General features: G+C 39.7%; 2 protein-coding genes and 2 non-coding genes across 4 annotated transcripts; 1 reads left to right on the forward strand and 3 right to left on the reverse strand.

Moving 5' to 3' along the window:
• Positions 1-272: 272 nt before the first annotated feature.
• rps27.2 (ribosomal protein S27, isoform 2) lies at positions 273-4,334 on the reverse strand. The gene is made up of 4 exons (XM_073485511.1): positions 4,249-4,334; positions 3,610-3,718; positions 2,756-2,866; positions 273-1,521 (listed from the first exon to the last, which is right to left on the reverse strand). Exons 1-4 carry the CDS (start codon positions 4,252-4,254, stop codon positions 1,493-1,495), a joined length of 255 nt encoding a protein of 84 aa, XP_073341612.1. The 5' UTR covers positions 4,255-4,334; the 3' UTR covers positions 273-1,492.
• LOC141012701 (small nucleolar RNA SNORA13) lies at positions 2,318-2,449 on the reverse strand. The gene has a single exon (XR_012180405.1). It is a non-coding gene; the product is annotated as a small nucleolar RNA SNORA13 (small nucleolar RNA).
• LOC141012700 (small nucleolar RNA SNORA13) lies at positions 3,158-3,289 on the reverse strand. Its single transcript, XR_012180404.1, has one exon. It is a non-coding gene; the product is annotated as a small nucleolar RNA SNORA13 (small nucleolar RNA).
• A 1,759-nt stretch (positions 4,335-6,093) lies between the features above and the next one.
• On the forward strand, positions 6,094-12,167 carry rab13 (RAB13, member RAS oncogene family). Its single transcript, XM_073486121.1, has 8 exons — positions 6,094-6,586; positions 7,292-7,352; positions 7,681-7,741; positions 7,877-7,954; positions 9,275-9,364; positions 9,628-9,693; positions 9,834-9,884; positions 10,015-12,167. Exons 1-8 carry the CDS (start codon positions 6,463-6,465, stop codon positions 10,084-10,086), a joined length of 603 nt encoding a protein of 200 aa, XP_073342222.1. The 5' UTR covers positions 6,094-6,462; the 3' UTR covers positions 10,087-12,167.
• Positions 12,168-18,098: the final 5,931 nt, after the last annotated feature.

Below are 18,098 nucleotides of genomic sequence, written 5' to 3' on the forward strand. Positions count from 1 at the left end.
CAATGATGCTAAAGATTAACACTTGTCTACAGCAAACAAGAAAAAATATCCAGCTTCTGAAGTTGCCCAGCCATGAAAACAAGATTGTTCAGCAAGATGCCTACATGAATATAACCATTTATCTTTTCAGAACAGCTTTAGTTGAAAGCACAAGTCAGAACTACAGGGTAAATTGTGGTTTAAAATGGCTGTGGAAGAATATAGTATGGATAAAAAGAAGAATGCATGTTTATCCTGTATAAGTCATTCAGTAATCAGAATGCACATCGAAATCACATTCCCATGTACCATGATTTTATTTGTAAGCCGTGTCCAATATACAAGCAAGACACAAGAAAAATGTCACCATAGCAACAAGAAAGTTATCATTCACTCCCGCTCCTGATTTAGTTTCTTTATTCAGTGTACAACTCAATGCTGTCACAGAGACTGTGCAAATGGCCTACATGCCCACAAAGCTGTTGGACATTATAGGAAACATGATTTTATCTGATTAAACTCGCGCTATCCCCCACGCTAGTGTGATTCTTTTTTGCAACTTCACAAGAATTCATCTCACATTTTCATTTCACAGGAAGCTTGCAAGCACATGTACATTCGCAACCTCATTGTTCATTATGATGTCATTTAGCGCCACATCGCTGTGTAACTGTGTTTTACAAGCATCAGAAAACAGAAGCAGAACCAGTGATGACTTTCCCTGAATCAACTCTCCTTTATACTGAGAGCGGGCCCTGAACCAACACCACCGGCTTTGGACAGAAAATGTTGACTTCACTGTGGCATTAACTTGGAAGAGATATAGTGTCTGGATTTATTACCAGCTTTAATACACATCAGTCAACATTCAGTTAGGCAGAGTGCAGCTTTTACATGGTAAAACTCAAAGTTAATTTTCAATTTCACCCACAGTGTGGCTGCTTTCCTAGAACTGCTCTAGTGTTTAAGGAAATTTGCATAAATCTATAGTGCTGAGCAACTGTTGGGCAATACCTGCAAGGCTCATTGTATACCCTCACCTTCCTCTCACTGTTTGTGTTTGATCATTAAAAGGTGTAATGCAAACAAATGCAAATCACTCACCACAACTACTATTGAGGCCATACATCTGTACAAATGCCTCGAGTTCCCTGATCTTTACCAGCAAGTTTTTAAAGGGGTCCTGAGCTGACATGTCTTTTACCAGACAAATGACAACTAAGAACCTTCAAGAGATAAAGAGAACAAACTTGATGACAAACATGCAAGATTATTTTACCAAAAAAACAACCTAAGTTTATTAAGAGACAAGAATTAATGGATATTGGTGTTGGTGGGCTTTTAACAATGCCAAGCATCTCTGTGCATATTCTGTAGATAAGACGTCTTATATTACATTATTTATTCCTGCTCTCCATGTCTACGTTGGTGCATCAGCTCCATGGCAGTGTTACTTGATGTCCATCAAGCTCTGGTCATCCTCCTCAACTGTGTCCAACCACGTCTGGTCAAACTAGTGCTGTTTCCTCCTGAATGAGCATCCTGAGGAGAGATGGAGAGAAATGGATGGATGTTTAGTGTGCGTTTACTGATGGTGCTGTTGGCTGTATTGTAACTAATATTTCATTAACCCTGTTTCTATCAACCTGGATAGGCTAAATATTAGGATAGCATCTCATTGAAACAATACAATTGGGGGTGTGACTAAATTATTTTCATTATTGCTTAATTTGTCAAGTTTATGTCAGAATTGTGAAAACACCCATAGCAACACACAGTGTCAAACTAAAATAACTCTATATTCAGGCGTATAGTCTCTAGTGATTGGTTACAGAAAATTGAACCCCTCTCCCTCACAGAAATCGTTAGAGCGGAGGCAATGTCAGCCTGAAGATGGAAACGGTGTGTTACAAGTTTACAGTTCAGTCCGATATCAGGCGAGGAAGCATCAACAGTCTTTAGGAGGGATTAACAGTATAAAGCCAGTCAACAGAACGGGGATGGTGCGTCACTGACAGGCAGATAACAGAAAAGAGCACAGTCATGTTGCTTTCTGCCTTTTCAAAGACTGAATCACCTCCAAACAAGTGTGGTTTTAGTGACAACAGTTGCAGCTGCACCCATAGTAACTCAAAGCTGAGCGCATTGAGAAGCCCTTGGTTGCCACGGCAGCAGAGCCCAGGATAGAGTGGGTAAAAACAAACCTTGACCTGAAGCGCAAACAATTCACTGACATGTTGTACACGATGCATCATCATTTCTGAAATGTATTCCAACCCATCTTTCATCAGAAACAACAGATCACCCACAATATGTCCAAACAAATTTGAATGAGAAATAATGTGCTCGCAGTCGACTGTGTAGAAATGAATCAATGATGATGAATTTCTGTCACAACTACAAGAGTCACTGTATGCCTTAGTTGACACCCCATTCATGACGAATACACTGAAAGGGCAACACAAAGGCAATATCTAGAGATGTAGTGCACAGCAAAGATCCATTACCTAACCCCAACTAAATATATTGGGTTCAAACAAATTTAGTTCAGAAGGCTGAACGTCAAAAATTTCATAACTACAAAAGTGCAGTTATTGGATTTTTTTCAAAAGGTCCCATTTAATTAAATAGAAGTTTTTACATACATTTTTTTCCAGTAAAATTCATGACCTGAACAGGGTAAAGCTCTGAATTCTGGGTGAGTTAGCATTGAACGACTCATTTAAAAAAAACAGGTCAGACAGTTTCTTCTCTATGCATGTTATATTTCCTGTACCTTCTGTGAGGCGAGCTTTCCCTCCTGTCGGCTGGCAGAGCACTGTGGAGCACCCGACACACAGCACTACAGTCTGAGCGTGACTGAACACTGTGGTGATCTTGTAGCAACCTGCGGACAACACACACAAACAAACCGTTGGATGGAGCAGCCACGAACTGTTACACATAGCAAACATGGTATGATCATATACTACTAAAAATGAGTTAGGAATATATTTTAGTGTTTCACTTGATTGTTTATTCAGTGACATATCTGAGTATGTATTTTGAGGATATTTTTGGCCCCCAGAAATAATGACACATTTAATTTGACTTCTATTGCATATCCACCACATGCACCCATATCCCAATATCCCTTACTAATTACACACATACAGTTAAGCCCAAATTATGATTACAGATGTGTCCTTGCAGCTGTTTGCTTAAAAGAGTCACTTCAAACTCATTCAACAGGCAGCCGCAAGTGTCGCTGTATGCCTTATTTGACACCCCGATCATTAGGGGAACAATGAAAGGGCAACACATAAAGGCAAACAATGATAATATAAGTAATGTAGATGTGAGAAGTACTTCCATCAATTATATTAATAAAATAAATCACAATTCCAAAAGTTATAATTATAGTTAAGGCTTTAACTTAAAATTCAAATATTATTTAAGCTTATGTCAGAATAAATTTAATGCCAATCATAAACCTAAAAGGACTGATAAATATTTTATTTATTTTTTTACATAAAAGTAAATTCCCCTCAAAAAAGTTTGATGTCTCAAAACTCAAGTGCTACTATTTTAACAGGAAGCTGCAATGCGTCTCAGTAGTTGTGTGGTATTTTTTTGTGTTACTTTACGTACCTGGACATTTGACATCCATAAAATAAGAGTTAGGACACTGTACTAGTCGTTTTTTCTTGTGTCTCCTCTTCTCCTCCTCGGGAGTTGGGTGCAGCAGATCCTTTGCAAGCTGAAAGGACAGTGAAAAAAATAATTAAACAATTTAGCTGATTCTTCATCGACATTCAGTAAAAATCTTCTACACAGTCTTCAAATTACTGTAATAAAAGGACAAGTTTCATTTCTTTTCACAGCTCCCAACTTTGTCACATGATGACACGAGGCAAAGGTCGATACATAATATAAGTCAGCGCTTTCAGACGACAGGAAACGTGATAAAAGGAAAGTAAACGTGCCGAGAAGAAACTGATCGAGTATTTTAGAGCAGTCACGACCCAAACTATCCTAAAAAGTTGATTTTTAGCCTCCAAAAGAAACCAACATGTGACTGGTGGTGAGAAGGGAACAGCGTGGGCTGCTTTGTTGTACACGTGTTTCGCCATATTGAGCTCGTTTTCTCATCTTTACATTCACATTACAGCGACAAAAACACGCCGATCCCCGCAGAGACTAAACACGGTGTTACATCGCGTTAAATCACCCCCACTGAAATACTTTTTAACGATTGATGGCGAATATAAAAGCCGTAGTGTTACTCACAGGCATGTCTGCGTGTCTGGACGCTCACCGGAAGATCACACTGCTAACGCACCGGAAACTTCAGGCTGACGAGCGGCAGAGACCCGGCGGAAGAGACAGAGGAGATATTTCTCTTTTTCTAAAAAATAATAGTGGTAATACATGAATAAATAATAATGGTTATAAAACACAAGACGGTAGCTTTTAAATATTTTAACGGTGAATTTATCTTATTTTCATGTAAAATTTTATCCAGAGCAACTTGTTCAGACAGCATTTCAACAATAAAACATTTTATAATGAAATCCATAGCAAATTAGCCAGTGTAAACTACTGTATTTAGTTTAAGTTCATCAGAAAATACAATCCAGTTAAAGGAAAAGTTTACCCAAATTAAACATGTTCCTATTTATTTTGTATCACCGGGTGGATATTTGGATTGTATAATCTGGGATTGTTATTTATCTATTTACTTACATTTATTTATGTAATTTACTGGCAAATAAAGGGGATAGTCGTTTGTATATTAGTTGTAAGTAAATTTAAGAATTTGTTAAAATAATATATGAATTAAATGTAGAAAAGTGATAGGGATATATAAATTGTATAATTGTATAAATTGGTTAAAAATAAAGTCATTCATTCAAAATCCAGTCTTTATCTACTCTGTCCCATGACGATGGAAAGTAACATGAAGTTTCCAAGTGCTCAAAACATTTCTGGAGCTTCACTGCAAAAGAGTGTTGTAGCATTATCCTAAAAACCTTGAGTAGATGGAAATTTGTTTTAAAATGTAAAAAAGAAAAAAAAAAAAAACAACGAAAAACACCCAAAACAAAAAAATTAAAAATGAAATGGCTCCATACAGACCATCCAGCGTAATCGAAGTCCTGAGATCCCAAATTGATTTGAAAGGATGTTTTTAACACCCTCAACGCACAGTCGAACTCGTGCACCCACTTCAGATGCAGGCTAACACTGTTAGCTTAGTAGTTAAAGACAAGTAAAGATTTCTGCTTAAAAATGGGTGTACATAACATCTTTTTCAAATCAATTTGGGATCTTGTGGCTTCCAGAGACTTGGATTACACCGGACAAGCTGTATGTAGCCATTTTATATTTTCTTTCAGTTTCATTCTTTAAGTTTTGAAACAAGTTTCAGAATTTTCTTTAAGGACCAAGAAACTTCCCAAGGTTCTCCATCAGCATTGGGTGAGTAGAAAATGACTGCATTTTCATTTGTGGGTGAACTTTTCCTTTCAGAAAATTGATGCGCTAACATTGAACATGCTAACTAGCTGGCAAAAAGGGTCCAGGTTATACAAACTTTCCATTAAAAGGTTAGGTTACTTTTAATGTAAGAGTAAACATGAACCAGAAATAATAAGAAAGGCAAAAAAAAATCCCCTTGACTTCAGTTTTTTTGTAAGTAACTTAGTTTAAACTGTAACTCTGTAACTGGCTGGAAGCTGCTTGTAATCTGATATGTTGCCTCCAGTGATGTCACTCTGGCTATGTTGCATTGTGGGTAATGTAGGCGCCAGGCAGTTTATTAGATCAAATGCAGCTTCCTCTGGACTTGTTTCACATATGCAGTGGTATAAGCTACCATTGTGACAACAGTGACTGTATTGTGTATACAACCATCGTGTGTGATATAATCTGCCAGTGTGTAGTCAGGGTCACGTCCTCTCAGCTGTTTTGAAGTGCGGTCTGTGATCAAACGGCGCCATCTTGTGTCCTCTCCGGGCTCCTGCGGGTCTGAGCCGCTACTCCCATGAAGCACTCCCACACTACGTAGCCTCTCAGCGGATCTGGGATCCGGGCCGAAGTTTTTTTAGGTGGCAGGAAAAACACGTAGCCACTGCGGTGAGTGTGTAAACGGACTGATATTGACTTTTAAAGGAAAAGGAAAGCAAAAATGGATCTGGAATAGATTTGTTGATGGAGACTGATCCGCGGTCGGTTTAGCTAACTTTGGATGGAGTGTAGTCTTTATCCAAACACAGCGCAGAGGCACTGAGGGGGATCGGAATTTACCGGTGACAAGTCTGAGAGGGAAGGAAAAAAAGGAAAAGAGGATCCACTCTTTACATGGAATAACCTTTTTTTTAAAGCCTGCTCCATTTTCATCACAACCAAGCAGTGAAGACTGGATGAAAAGTGCTTCCAGAAAGAGACAACCCCAGCTTTTCCCCCTTTAGTGTGCTTTAACTGTGAAGAACAGCTCCAATCATGGCGAAGAAGTATGATTTCCTCTTCAAATTGTTGCTCATCGGGGACAGCGGAGTTGGCAAAACATGTCTGATCATTCGCTTTGCTGAGGACAACTTCAACTCCACGTACATTTCCACCATCGGTACGTTGTTCGAGTGAAATGTTTAACATGTCTCCACCAGCTCATGATTGTCCTCTGTGTGTGTGAAACTTGGGACATGCCAGTGTTTACTGAATGCTGACATGTCATTCTTCCTCTATTTGATGCCCAACACTGCACAGACTGGTTCCTCAGACAGTTTTTTTTTTGTTTCATGTCTGAACTAGTCTGTGCTCTCTCTCATTTCTTCTTCTTTCTCTTCATTCTGTCTCCTATCTTTGCTTTTTCTCTCTCTCTCTTGTTGAATGTGTCTCTCCCCCTGACCCTCTCCCCCATCTCTCCCTCAGATCTCATTCCTCTCACTCTGCTCTCAGAAGGTCCACCCACCCTCATTCCTATCTTTTTTACCATCTCTACGTTCCCAGAAGAATGGTTGGCTGTCTGGCATGCACTTTTTTTTTTTTTTTTTTTTTTTTTCACATGACAACCCCCCCTCCATCTTCCTCCTCGCTGTCTATCCGTCTGTCAGCCTGTCCATCCAGCAGGAAGACTCAAAAACACAGCGTCCTTCAGGGTCTTTCCTTAATGTCTGCGCACTAAGGGGTCAAAATCCCAGTGGGACTGACCATGAATAGGTCTCCACCCTGTGTGAGGGGTGACCTATATATCCTGCTATGTGGGTGGGTGTGTTTTGAGTTCATATCCGAGGTATTTAACTCATTATCTGTCTCTTTCCTGTCCTCTCAGGCATCGACTTTAAAGTGAAAACCATTGAAGTGGATGGAAAGAAAGTGAAACTACAAGTGTGGTAAGAGGTGTTTTGTTGTTTGATTTTCTGGAAGCAGATAACGCTGAGTGATGCGTTGAGTCACGTTCCGGAGAAGGGAAGAGGAACCTCCCTCTTGTTCCCCAAATCAGGACTTTATGACAGGGTTTATTGCCCAAGAATCCATCGCACATGGCTGCCACAAGGTCACTTCATGTTATATAAGGGTGTTGTTACAGCAACGTGAATTTAGCTTGCTATCGCAGTGTAAAATCACATGAAATGCATCCTTTTTTACTACAGTTGTATGCATGATGTGCACGCGTCAGTGCACATTCTCTCACTTTGTATGTGTGTGTGCTTTGTGCAGGGACACAGCAGGGCAGGAGAGGTTCAAGACCATCACAACAGCCTACTACAGAGGAGCCATGGTGAGCGCAGGATGCCTGCGGAACAAGCAGACTGGATAATCAGGCTGACATCATTGCCCCTTTGTGCTCGCTCTGTACCTTTCACTGACTCCTTAAATCCCCTCTCTTTGTCTCTCCCCCTTCGCTCTGTGGCAGGGCATCATCCTGGTGTACGACATCACGGACGACAAGTCCTTCGAAAACATTCAGAACTGGATGAAGAGCATCAAAGAAGTGAGACTATTTCCGCTTGGCCACGGCAAAGAACGCCAGAAAAGACTTAAAATTAGTGCTTAGTTGTTTGGATGCGTGTGAGTCTCTAGCATGGGCCAACAAGTAGTGATTTTAAAGGGTTAGTTCACCCAAATCACATGAAAAGCACTTTTCCCCTCTTATCTCGAGTTGTCTCTGGGGCTGTAATTTGTACTTCTAATTGTACTTTGACAAAATATTGACACAATGAGATTATTGATGAATAGTCATCAGTAATGTGGATATAATGACTAATAAACTTGTGGGTGAAGGCAAGTATTAGAACAAGTAGAACAGTCGGGCAAGTTCAGAAAATTGCATCAGTTTACTGTAATGCAGCCTTTAAAGCCAGGAAAGACTTTTCACGATATAACAATATCCAAAATCTAGTATATAAGATTGATATATTGCCCAGCAATAATCTCTATTGTATTTTAGTGGCAGCAGAAGTTCCAGGAGAGACATCACTTGGCTAAGAGCGAACCAAATAATCCCTCACACTGTCTGTTAATTGCACCCTCTTTATTATGTTTATTAAGTATTTTAAATGTGTTTTTGGCTTCAGTCGATAGCAGACAGTTGAGAGAGACAAGGGGAAACTATACTGTATATTTAATTTATATGTTACCTTAGGTGCTCAAATAATAGCCCAATCTGGCTCCGCTCGGGCTTAACAGGCTAAATCATGTCTTGTCAGGTAAAATAACATTTTCCTGATCAAAGTTTAAGAATTAAAATGTCATTAATAGAATGAGTACCATCATTGACCATCAGGGTGTGTGAGTCTTTGGTTCTTTCTCATTAAAAGGCTTTAGATTGTACACGACTTAAAGATGTGTGCAGCAAACTTAGATACTGCCAGACGGACCCTTTAACTGAGAGGATTTCATAAAACTTCATTAAACTTTTGATTCTGTTCTATTTGGTCCAAAGGCAAGGACGTAATATAAAAGTTATTTGTTTGAATTCATACAGAGAATCCTCCCTGCACATACAACCACCTGCCGTCTCATCAAAACTGAAACAAAAATTGCAAATGCGTCTGTCCCTAGATCGTTGTTAAATAAAAATCAACAACCCACTCACCCAATTTCACTTCAATAAGTCATTTTATCAAATCATTTCTCTAAGGATATCTTGGTCTTCAATATAGAGGCAGGATTCCTGCAGAGCAGCTGCTGCACAGTAACTGTCTTGTGCAGTTTAATCTGCTCTAATCATGTTTGATCTCTTCATAAATGTACTTTCTGCTATGCAAACATAACTTTCCCTAATCAATTACCTGCATTCCTTCTTTCCCAGAATGCATCGGCTGGGGTCAGTCGAATGCTGCTAGGAAATAAGTGCGACATAGAAGCAAAGCGGAAAGTTACCAAGGAGACAGGAGAAAAGGTGAGATGATTCATAACAATTACAGTATTATTTTAGTTTTGAAAAAGTGTAATCATACAGTAATAGTCGGTTGTTTCATTGTGAGAAAGAGACGATAGAAATGACTTTGTTAATAGAAGAGGGAGTGGTTGTTTGAGGAAGGACTGAGTGTGTCACGCATGATTTTGATGCACACGCTTCCATTTACTTTAGATAAGAAGCAGGAAGTGATTATTACCCAGCTCCTGACCTCGTGTAATCAGGTCCGTGTCTATTGTTGACAGCTGGCAAAGGATCACGGCATCAGGTTCTTTGAGACCAGTGCAAAGTCCAGCATCAACGTGGAGGAGGTGAGCTGGAACAACAAAACAATGTCTTCATACCTCATTAATCTTTAGCTCATGAGCATATTTCTTTGGTTATGTGTTACTGTGCTACCAATGCCTTGACTTTCATTTTCTCTCACTCTTCTTGTCTTTGTTTCCTTTAGTCTTTTCTGGCTTTGGCCCGTGACATACTACAGAAATCCAGCAAGAAACCAGTAAGTCCCAACAGACTTGTTAAACCAAATAATACGAAACTGAAGCATTTTTTTCTCCCTTGAATGTAAGACATTCATGTCATACTTTGTCTGTGATTTCCTGTCTTTGTCTGTATTTCCTTGTTCGCAGGGCCCCACAGGTCGAGAGGTGAAAATCACGAGCAGTTCAGAGAAAAAATCTTCCAAGTGTGTTCTTCTCTAGATAAGACACTGGCCAGCACGCATAAGAAAGCGGCATACAAAATAAAGAAAACATCAGTATTACTGTGGAGAAATGCAGGCCAGCAGGTTTTCTGTCTCCATCTGGTGGGCTCAAATGTCACATGCAGGTACAAAGAGTATGTTTTTAAACCTAAATTACCGGTATCCCCTTTATAAGTGTTTGAACCTTTAAAAATGAATTGTGCCAGAAAAAATAATTTATAGATTCCCCCTTTGAGCTGAAAAATTGTTGAGGGGATTGTATTTCACCTTGATCATGAATATGCTGCAAAGTGGGCGTCCTAGATGATTCTAAATGGGAAACTTAGACAGCATTTCAGCAAGTAGTTCCCACCATGTGTAGTTAAGATATACTTTTCCACCCTGTATTTCTCTGGCTTATCACCACCATATCACCCCTGCAACAGTCACTGCTTTATGTCTTAAAAGAACTATGTTTTAAAATCTTTTTTCCAGCTGGTTAGCAATATAAGAAACAACTCAGCTTGATGGAACCATTTCTTATGTGTGAGCACATACAGCTTTTAGGAGCTCAGTGGCAAAAGAGGAGTTTGATGGGAAATGTTTAGATTGACATACAGCACACACACACACAGTGGGCCTCTGGTCGTAGTCTTTAACCCGAATGTTTGTCATTTCCTGTTCATGTTATATTCAAGGGGCCACGTGCATCTCAGCGATTCTGTTCGATGGTTTAAAGTACTGGACATAATTGGTAAATGTATTCATTAATCAATCATAAAATGTACTTGGTTACAAATTCACATTCCAGTGCCAGTTAAGAGAAGAGACATGTTTTGTTTCCCCACATTTTAGCGGCATGTAAATTTATTTCAGAGATGTCACAAAACTGATCAATAAGCTTTAAATGGTGGCTAAATTCATGGTTTCATTCTATTATGTTTATGTTGTGCTCATCCTTTGAGAACTGATGAAACATTTCCATGGTGAACAGAATTTTAATGCATTCAACAGAATCTACAGAAACATGTCACTGAATGCTAAAAGCCTTGAGTCGATGGCGTAAATGTTTTCTGGTTACATCCTGTAAGAAGTTGAAAAAAATGCTCTTGATGATAATGGATTTAATGAGTTGTGGATGTCGGTTATATGGAATTGAATCTGAAGCAAACACTGGTGATACACACGCTTTGTTTTAAAGGGACACCTCACCCCAATATCAAAACAGAGATTTCACCTCTTACCTGAAGCGCTGTTTATCCATCTAGATAGTTCACGTGTGAGTTGCTGAGTTTTGGAGATATCCACCATAGAGATATCTTGTCTATAATGAAACCACATGGCACTCGGCTTGTGTGGCTCAAAGCACCAAAAAATGAATTTGAACAGTAATGTTTCCTTCCAGAAACCTGTGACTCAAGATAATCCACAAACCTTGTTGTGATCAGTTTTCTAGTTTTTTAAAATGTATTTGTTTGGACCTTTGAGCACCACAAGCCGATTGCCATCTAGTTTGATTATGTTCATGAAGAAGTAACACATCTCTACGGCCAATGTCCTCAAAACTCGGCAACACACATCGAAACAATCTATTGGATAAATAAAACTACATGTAAGAGTAAAGATACAGATTAATGATTTTGGGGTGAACTGTCCCTTTAAGTGATGAATGGATTGAGAATGTGGAAGATAGGGACAGAGATAAGTGCAATATGAGAAGATGAGTGGAGAGAAGAAAGAATGATGGATAATGCATGTGAATGGAGCGGATGTGAGGGCAGCAGCAGTACTCACATGGCCCCTCATTTGAAATGATTTAGTGGGTCTTGCCTTTTATCTGAAGTGCCTGACAGATCTCTGACTAAACACTATCACACGTTAGCTACATCTGACATGACAGTCCTGTTCAGGCAATTTCAGTTCATTCAAACTGGCTCTGATTATAGGTGCTCATCTGATCCTGACAGACATACTGTGTTTCCTTTGTACACGCTTTATGCATTCCTTTCACATTCTGTGTCTTTTTAGACCGGCCACAAGACTTCGTTTGTAGTTTACAGACCTGCCGCTTGCTGAATAAAACATGATGAGTGTGTTGTAGTTTGAATCTGTTTATTGGCTAAATAAGATAATCAGAGTTTGTAGCTTGGATTGTTTGATGTTCATGAAATTTCTCTTTACAATCTGTTCAGTATATGACACCAGCTATTCTTAGACGCTCAATTTGTGTAAGGGAGAACTTAAAAAACAGGATAGAAAGGAAGAAACCTAACAGCAAGTAAGAAACGACATAGGTCAGAATATAAAATCAGAATAACAATATTAAGCAGATAGATAGCAAACAAGTATGGAAAAATATGAGAAGGAGAAGTGAGAAGGATATATTTTGTAGCTGTTAGACCACTGAGGTTTATTACTGTTTACAGTGTTTATTAATCATTTTCTTACTTAAATAACTCAGTTAATATTAATTAAAGTAGTCAGGCAGCAGATAAAGATTACAGATAAAGAGCAGAAGGTGTTTTTTTGTCTCAAGGACACTGACAGGAAATAGCTTTATTGACAGACACAGTGCGGGTTCTACACAGGTCTAAATTAGACCAGACACCTATGGGACACGCTCACTACTAGCACCCCCTGCTGCCTTTTTTAACTACTATCTCCCCTGTAGAGCAGCCAGTGGTGGAATAAAACAAAGCACATTTACTGAAGTACTGTACTTTAGTAAAAATCTGAGGTAACTGTGCTTTATTTGTGATAAACTGAAGAGTGAAGTTCTGCTTTATGAGTTCAGAAAATCCTCAGACTTCTTAAAATAAATGAACAATTTAAAAACTTTTATATTGTAACAACAACCCAATCACCAAAATAAAATCAGAAGTTTACTTTTCTGCAAATGGCAGATGTGTTAAAGTTAAAACTTTACATTTCTTTATGTTGCAACTTTCATTTCTTTAGGTATGTTGTGACACGGCTGTGGTTATGATCTGGTTAGGTTTAGGGGCAAAAACCACTTGGTTAAGGTTAAGAAAAGATCATGTTATGGCTTAAAGTGCCTGTTTTTGTCACCACAAACACTGCAGGAAACGTCTTGGTTCTTTGATGCATTGCTATAGATTAAACTAACAACAGTATATAATGAAGTTAAAATCAAAGTCTTCGTAAGTCCCACAATCCCAATTTGATTTGAAAATATGTTATTTACATTCTCAATGCATGGCCCCATCTGGAGTGGGTGCACAAGCAAAGTTCTCGGGACTTCTGGAGACTTGGATTTCGCCGGACGAGCTGCATGGAGCCATTTTATGTTTTTACATTTGAAAACAAGTCCCCATCTACTAGGAGAATGCTGTTTTGCTGTGGATCTCCAGAAATGTTTTAAGGACTAAGAAACTTTACCCAACTTTAGATTGGCATGGGGGTGAGTGGATAACAGAATTTAAATTTTTGGGTGACCTTATCCTTTAAGTAAGATTTTAAATGCGGGACTTACTTGTAGTGGAGTATTTTCACAGTGTAATATTAGTACTTTTACTTAAGTAAAGGCTACTTCTTCCCCTGGCGGTCAATAGAGTGATAGTTCCCCCCGCCTCACTGCTGCAGCCAGCAGGGGCTGGCTCAATTTGTGGCAGCGGCACCTAGCTGCGGCATCTCTTGTGGCACCCTCAGATGCCGCAGCTAGGTGCCGCTAGCAGTCGCGGCGGGTGCCACTGTTTGGTGGAGGTGCCACTGCGTGTGCCACTGTTTAGTGGAGGTGCCACTGCGGGTGCCACTGTTTAGTGGAGGTGCCACTGCGGGTGCCACTGTTTGGTGGAGGTGCCACTGCGTGTGCCACTGTTCGGCGGAGGTGTCACTGCTTATGCTGCTGCAGCAAGACAAGAGGGTCTGGCTGCAGACCTCCAGCGTGGGGTCGCTTCCGGGCTACTGCAGTAATCTCAGCACACATAGAGGGCAGGAGTACTATAGCCTACTTGAAACCATCAATCAACTTAACATAATTAATCCAAGCTTTTTCTCATAGCCTCAGCAACTCATGTATACCATTTATGTAGGCTTAGTTAAATATATTATTTTGCATTGCATTAGATGATTCCACCTAAGTCTTTTACATGATATAGCCTAGTCTACTTGACGTCTGAAGATCTTTAGAAGACATAGCGGCCAATCAGAATTTTAACTATGTTTAAATAACAGTTTGAGCAAGTGTGGAGGAGAGAAATAATGGGAAACAAAATCATCTTCAATTCTCTCCACAAAAAAAGTGTTTATTTTTATTTTCATTCAATTGTTACACATGGTGTGTGGATTATCACCTGCAACTTAACTGACTAAAACTATACTTTGCAACTTATTTTGTTGTCTGTGTACTTGCTTGTATGATTATCACAGCCTTTACCAAGAGTGGGTTACAACTGCCACAGATGCCTGATGACGCTGTTTGGGGGAGATGCCAAGGCAGATGTCGCTCTTTGGGAAGGCTGCTATTGAGATGCCGAGGTTTAGTTTATGAATGTTAACAATTGTCAAAGCTGAATTAGACTAGCTACAGGTAGCATTTCCATGACATGTTTTTCATTACTTTGCAAGGTTTCCTTGATTAATCTCTCAATATTTCGTATTGATTCATATCACCGTTTGTTCATTAATTTCATTGCCATTTATGATTTTATTTCGAACATGTAAATAGGATTACGTGAACAAAACCTACATAAATAATATGTTATGTAGCAATGCTGTGGAAAGAAAGAAAATGAATAGCTTACATTTAGGTTAGGCTATTATCTTTCTTTATATTAAAAATGATGTCTAATACGACTGTGTTGCAGGTTTTCCATCTTCATATTGTTTTTTTCTTTCTTTCTTTTTTTTTTAGAGGAATATGAAGTCGTTACTGCTTCCACTTAGTCTGACTATAGGCTACTGTATATTTTCTTGTACAGTTTATCTTAAATATCTGTCAGTTATGCACTTTCCCCCAGAAGAGACATCAGAGAGACGTAGGATACTGCTCACAATGTCAATACATCGGACCAACTTGGAACCCACCCTCTGTGTTTTTGGACTCAAACTGTTCAATACTGTATAATCCGTCTGGATCTGAAGACAGAAACATCATATGACGCTTTTAACCACTGATTTGCAACTCAACAGATAAAGACTTTTAACTTTTTTCCTGATTTAAAAAAAAAAAATCCAGATCCATAATATACTACATGGATTTCATTTGATTGTGAAAGACCTACTTATTTTTGACTGTCACACCGCGGTGAGGTTTGTCTTGTCTTGGGGTTTTGTCTCGTAACTTCCTGTTTTATTTTGAAACCTAACTCTCCTCTCGTTTCAGGTCACTTGCCCTTCCTCATGTGTCACCGGTCTGATTGTCTCACCTGATCCCTGATTGTTTCCACCTGCTCCCCATTTCCCTCATGTGCTTATAGTCTGCGTTCCCCCTTTGTCTTGTGCCAGAGTGTTTGTGTTCGTCCCACACCCCAGCCCTCGTCCACAGCCTAGATCCAAGCCACGAATTAAGAGTTTGTATTACTTGACTTTTGCCTCTTAAATGAGTGATTTTTTTTGTTTGATAATTATTTTTCTGAATAGTCCAAGATAATTTCATAGCCTGTTGTTTGCCTCCAGTGGAGTGCCTCTTTTGTTTCCTTCGTTTTTATAGATAGTCGCTAGAGTAGTTTGTGTTTATAGCCTTTTTTCTTTTCCTCCGATTGGAGTGATTTTTTTGTTACAAGTTTTTATAGCCGTTTGTGCCAGAGTAGTTTAGTTCTTTGTACTTTTTCTGCGCCTCGTTTAGAGTGATTTTTGGTTTCATTAGTCCTTTTCTTTGGGGTCGTTTTTGCCTCGAGTTATTGTAGTCTTGTTTCCCGTTTTCATAGCCTATAGATCATATCGTTTCATAGCCTGTTTGTTTGTCACCTGATTTAAGAGCTTAAGTGGAGAAATCAAATCTCTAATAAAAACCTGCTTGTATTGCTCTAATTCTGCTCCTGAGTCCTCCTTCCTTGTCCAGGCCTGACATTGGCATTTTGCATGTCAACCAGCATCAATTTTGCTGATGTTGGTGTGTTCTCTGATATTGTTTATATCTTCAGAGAGGATTGTATATTGCACAAAATCTTCATGACATATCTGTTATTCCAAATCTTTTGATTGCATTTTAATGATTCATGTTATGTATATTTTTAGTTGGTTTAATGCATAAGTGCTTTGCGTTGCCCTGTTGTGCCACATAGGCCTACATCACTTTTCCATTGGGTTACAATAAATCATCTGAATACAGTATCTTACATAAGACTGCATTTAAAATCATTTATATATGAATGTGAAGTGGTTTCAGACTTAAGATGGCAACCATTTACAGACGTGTCAGCAGATGGCTGCTGATCCACGAGGTAGAAAAAAAATCAAATGATGTTTTGATGACACTTAAAGAATAAATATGTAGCTTAAATGGTTGCCATGTTTGTGTTTTTCCTGTCACTTTGGGTAATAAAATGCTCATCTGTGATTAAAACACTCAGGCGACATTGTTTTGTGTTGTTTGAAAGGTGATGTTTCCCCCCCCCCCCTTACTTTATCCATTACAACTTGAACGAAAATGCCAATTGGAAGTGTACAGAGGCAACACTTATGATAGGGTTTATGACACTTTATGACACAAGGGGACTGCGGGGAATGGTCATTCTAAAGGTCACATTTTGAAAGTCGGCTTTATATTAGGCGATAATTACTCATAACCCCATTGGAATAGCGTTACAGAGGAAAATATGCAGATTTTTCTTTAACCTCCTATTTTGTTATCGCTTGAGAGAGAGATGCGGCAGGAGAGAAGGATGATGAATGGCAAGGTAGCCTACTAAATTAGCCTACTTAATCTTTGTCAGAGATGTTTTCAAATTATGGGAAATAGTTAGGCTACCACATCACGATGTAAATAACATAACCCACTTTTGGATTGAAGCTGCAATACTTGAAGTGACCTCTCACACCTGGCAACCCGACAGAGCGTCAAATCAGAGTGATGACTGCCCACCTATTTGTCACTACAACTTACGACACGCTGGTCCTGTGGATGTGTAAACTCAAAAGTGATTAAAACACTGGATGACTGGAGAAACATTGGTAGGTAATCAAATTTAGTCACACACACACACACACACACACACACACACAACCAAATCTCATATTAAAATTTTAAAATGTTATAAAATGTTTGTTTACTTTTATTCTGTCCATCTTGAATGGTTGCATTTGTCAATAAATGTTGATGAAAACTATTTCAATGGAAAGGTGGAAATAAGAGAATTATGCAAAATAGAAAAATACATTTTTATAGCAATTTTTTCAAGGATATTTTTGCTCCCAACCAATTTGAGTGTTGGTAAAATTAAGATGGTCCCTGGTTGGTGGTTAATCAAGAAAACCTTGCAAAATAATGGTAAAATCCCGATAGCATATAGTGACACCTCCGCCCAACAAAACGGCAGCATCTGCCGTGGCACTGGTAGCGGCACCCGCAGTTGCACCTCCACCAAACAGTGGCACCCGCAGTGGCACCTCCACCAAACAGTGGCACACGCAGTGGCACCTCCACTAAACAGTGGCACCCGCAGTGGCACCTCCACCAAACAGTGGAACACGCAGTGGCACCCGCAGTGGCACCTCCACCAAACAGTGGCACCCGCAGTGGCACCTGCAGTGGCACCTCCACCAAACAGTGGAACACGCAGTGGCACCCGCAGTGGCACCTCCACCAAACAGTGGCACCTGCAGTGGCACCTCCACCAAACAGTGGCACCCGCAGTGGCACCTCCACCAAACAGTGGCACCCGCAGTGGCACCTCCACCAAACAGTGGCACACGCAGTGGCACCTCCACCAAACAGTGGCACCCGCAGTGGCACCTCCACCAAACAGTGGCACCCGCAGTGGCACCTCCACCAAACAGTGGCACACGCAGTGGCACCTCCACCAAACAGTGGCACCCGCAGTGGCACCTCCACCAAACAGTGGCACCCGC

This window comes from Pagrus major, chromosome 17 (assembly GCF_040436345.1).
Source record: "Pagrus major chromosome 17, Pma_NU_1.0".
NCBI classification, from domain to species: Eukaryota; Metazoa; Chordata; class Actinopteri; order Spariformes; family Sparidae; genus Pagrus; species Pagrus major.

Coding starts and splice junctions, on each gene's coding strand:
- rps27.2 (XM_073485511.1), bottom strand. Junction 2,867..3,609: donor TATGGATGTCAAATGTCCAG/GTACGTAAAGTA, acceptor TGTTGTCCGCAG/GTTGCTACAAGATCACCACA. Junction 1,522..2,755: donor GAAAGCTCGCCTCACAGAAG/GTACAGGAAATA, acceptor ATCTCTCCTCAG/GATGCTCATTCAGGAGGAAA.
- rab13 (XM_073486121.1), top strand. CDS start 6,463: ATGGCGAAGAAGTATGATTTCCTCTTCAAATTGTTGCTCATCGGGGAC. Junction 6,587..7,291: donor CACGTACATTTCCACCATCG/GTACGTTGTTCG, acceptor CTGTCCTCTCAG/GCATCGACTTTAAAGTGAAA. Junction 7,742..7,876: donor CCTACTACAGAGGAGCCATG/GTGAGCGCAGGA, acceptor GCTCTGTGGCAG/GGCATCATCCTGGTGTACGA.